This window comes from Micromys minutus (assembly GCF_963924665.1).
Source record: "Micromys minutus genome assembly, chromosome: 12".
Lineage (NCBI taxonomy): Eukaryota > Metazoa > Chordata > Mammalia > Rodentia > Muridae > Micromys > Micromys minutus.
In genome coordinates, this window is record NC_137981.1 from 16,849,103 (window position 1) to 16,850,861 (window position 1,759).

At 37.2% G+C, this 1,759-nt stretch overlaps 1 protein-coding gene across 1 annotated transcript; it reads left to right on the plus strand.

The window, feature by feature from the left end:
• Window positions 1-347: 347 nt before the first annotated feature.
• LOC308428223 (olfactory receptor 11H4-like) lies at window positions 348-1,289 on the plus strand (the record flags this gene model as incomplete). The annotated part of the gene is made up of 1 exon (XM_080926633.1): window positions 348-1,289. One exon carries the CDS (start codon window positions 348-350, stop codon window positions 1,287-1,289), a length of 942 nt encoding a protein of 313 aa, XP_080782759.1.
• Between the last annotated feature and the right edge of the window lie 470 nt (window positions 1,290-1,759).

Here is a 1,759-nt window from a genome sequence, read left to right on the forward strand (position 1 = left end):
CATAGACTCCACAAGCACTATCTCAGAGAGATTAGAGCTAGGAAATTGTAATAAAGAGCTATTTGGGTTAATTTGTGCCTAGATTGTCAGCTATTTCTATTTACCTGAATACCATTGGAACCTGTCTCAAGAGACCAAGAGGTTCAAGTGAAAGAGGTTCTATCATTGATATAGAAATATATATACTCAATTCAAAATGAGATGGGATTGGTTCCATCTGCTTTAAAATATTCATGTCTTTCCTTGTAGAACTTAAGTTTGACACTCATAAACACCTTCAGATATGTTGAAAGCCAGGGAACTTTGGATAAACTCATGTCTTTTCTCCCCTCAGATATTTAGATGCCATGAACAGATCAGCAACACATGTAACCGAATTTGTTCTCCTGGGATTTCCTGGTTCCTGGAAGATACAAATATTTCTCTTCCTGTTGTTTTTGGTGTTTTATGTCCTGACCTTGTTGGGAAATGGAGCCATCATCTGTGCAGTAAGATGTGACTCTCGTCTACATACCCCCATGTACTTCCTCCTCGGAAGCTTTTCCTTCCTTGAAATGTGTTATGTTTCTTCTACTACTCCTAACACACTTGCCAACATTCTGTCTAAGACCAAGACCATCTCATTTTCAGGGTGCTTCCTGCAGTTCTATTTCTTCTTTTCTCTGGGTACAACTGAATGTTTCCTCCTGGCAGTAATGGCTTATGATAGATACCTGGCCATTTGCCGCCCTTTACATTACCCTGTCATCATGACCAGGAGGCTTTGTTGTATTCTGGTATCTTCATGTTGGCTCATTGGATTCATTGGGTACCCAATCCCAGTCTTCTCCATCTCCCAACTTCCCTTCTGTGGTCCTAATATCATTGATCACTTCCTCTGTGACATGGACCCATTGATGGCTTTGTCCTGTGCCCCAGCTCCCATTACCAAATTTATTCTCTATGTCCAAAATTCCCTTTTCCTATTTTTCACTATTGCATATATTCTTCGGTCCTATATTTTATTGCTCAGGGCTGTTTTTCAGGTTCCTTCTGCAGCTGGCCGGAGAAAGGCCTTCTCTACCTGTGGTTCCCATTTAGTTGTTGTGTCACTCTTCTATGGGACAGTAATGATAATGTACATGAGTCCTACATATGGCATTTCAACTTTGATGCAGAAGATCCTTACAGTTGTATACTCTGTGATGACCCCTCTATTTAATCCTCTGATTTATAGCCTTCGTAACAAGGACATGAAACTTGCTCTGAGAAATGTTCTGCTAAAAATGAGAATTGTCAAAAATATATGAGTCAAAGCTATGACATACTTACATATTCCAATTAAAGAACCAACTGGATGTGTTTCAAGATGTATTAATTTTTTCAGTTGTTTTTATTCTTTGTGCTATTTTTTGAGACAGGGTCTAATATGGTTCTGGGTATCCTCAAACTCACTCTCTTGCCTAGGATAACCTCATGTATATTTGTTTTCTCTGTCTCCATATTTCAAGTACTGGGATTACAGCTGTGTACTACCACACCGGGCTTTGAACTTGTTTTCCACCTCCAGTGATATTTTTTAAAGCCTACATAAAATGTGATAAATTTTAAATTTTAAATAAATATTTAAATTTTTAAATCAATCATATTTAAGTTTTACTAATATTTATATTTTAAATAACATAAAATTCCTTTGTCATATGATCTTTTACTCAGGTACCCATGGTTTTTCATTATACAACCTTTCAATCATTGCAACAAGACAATAAAGTCCAGTTTG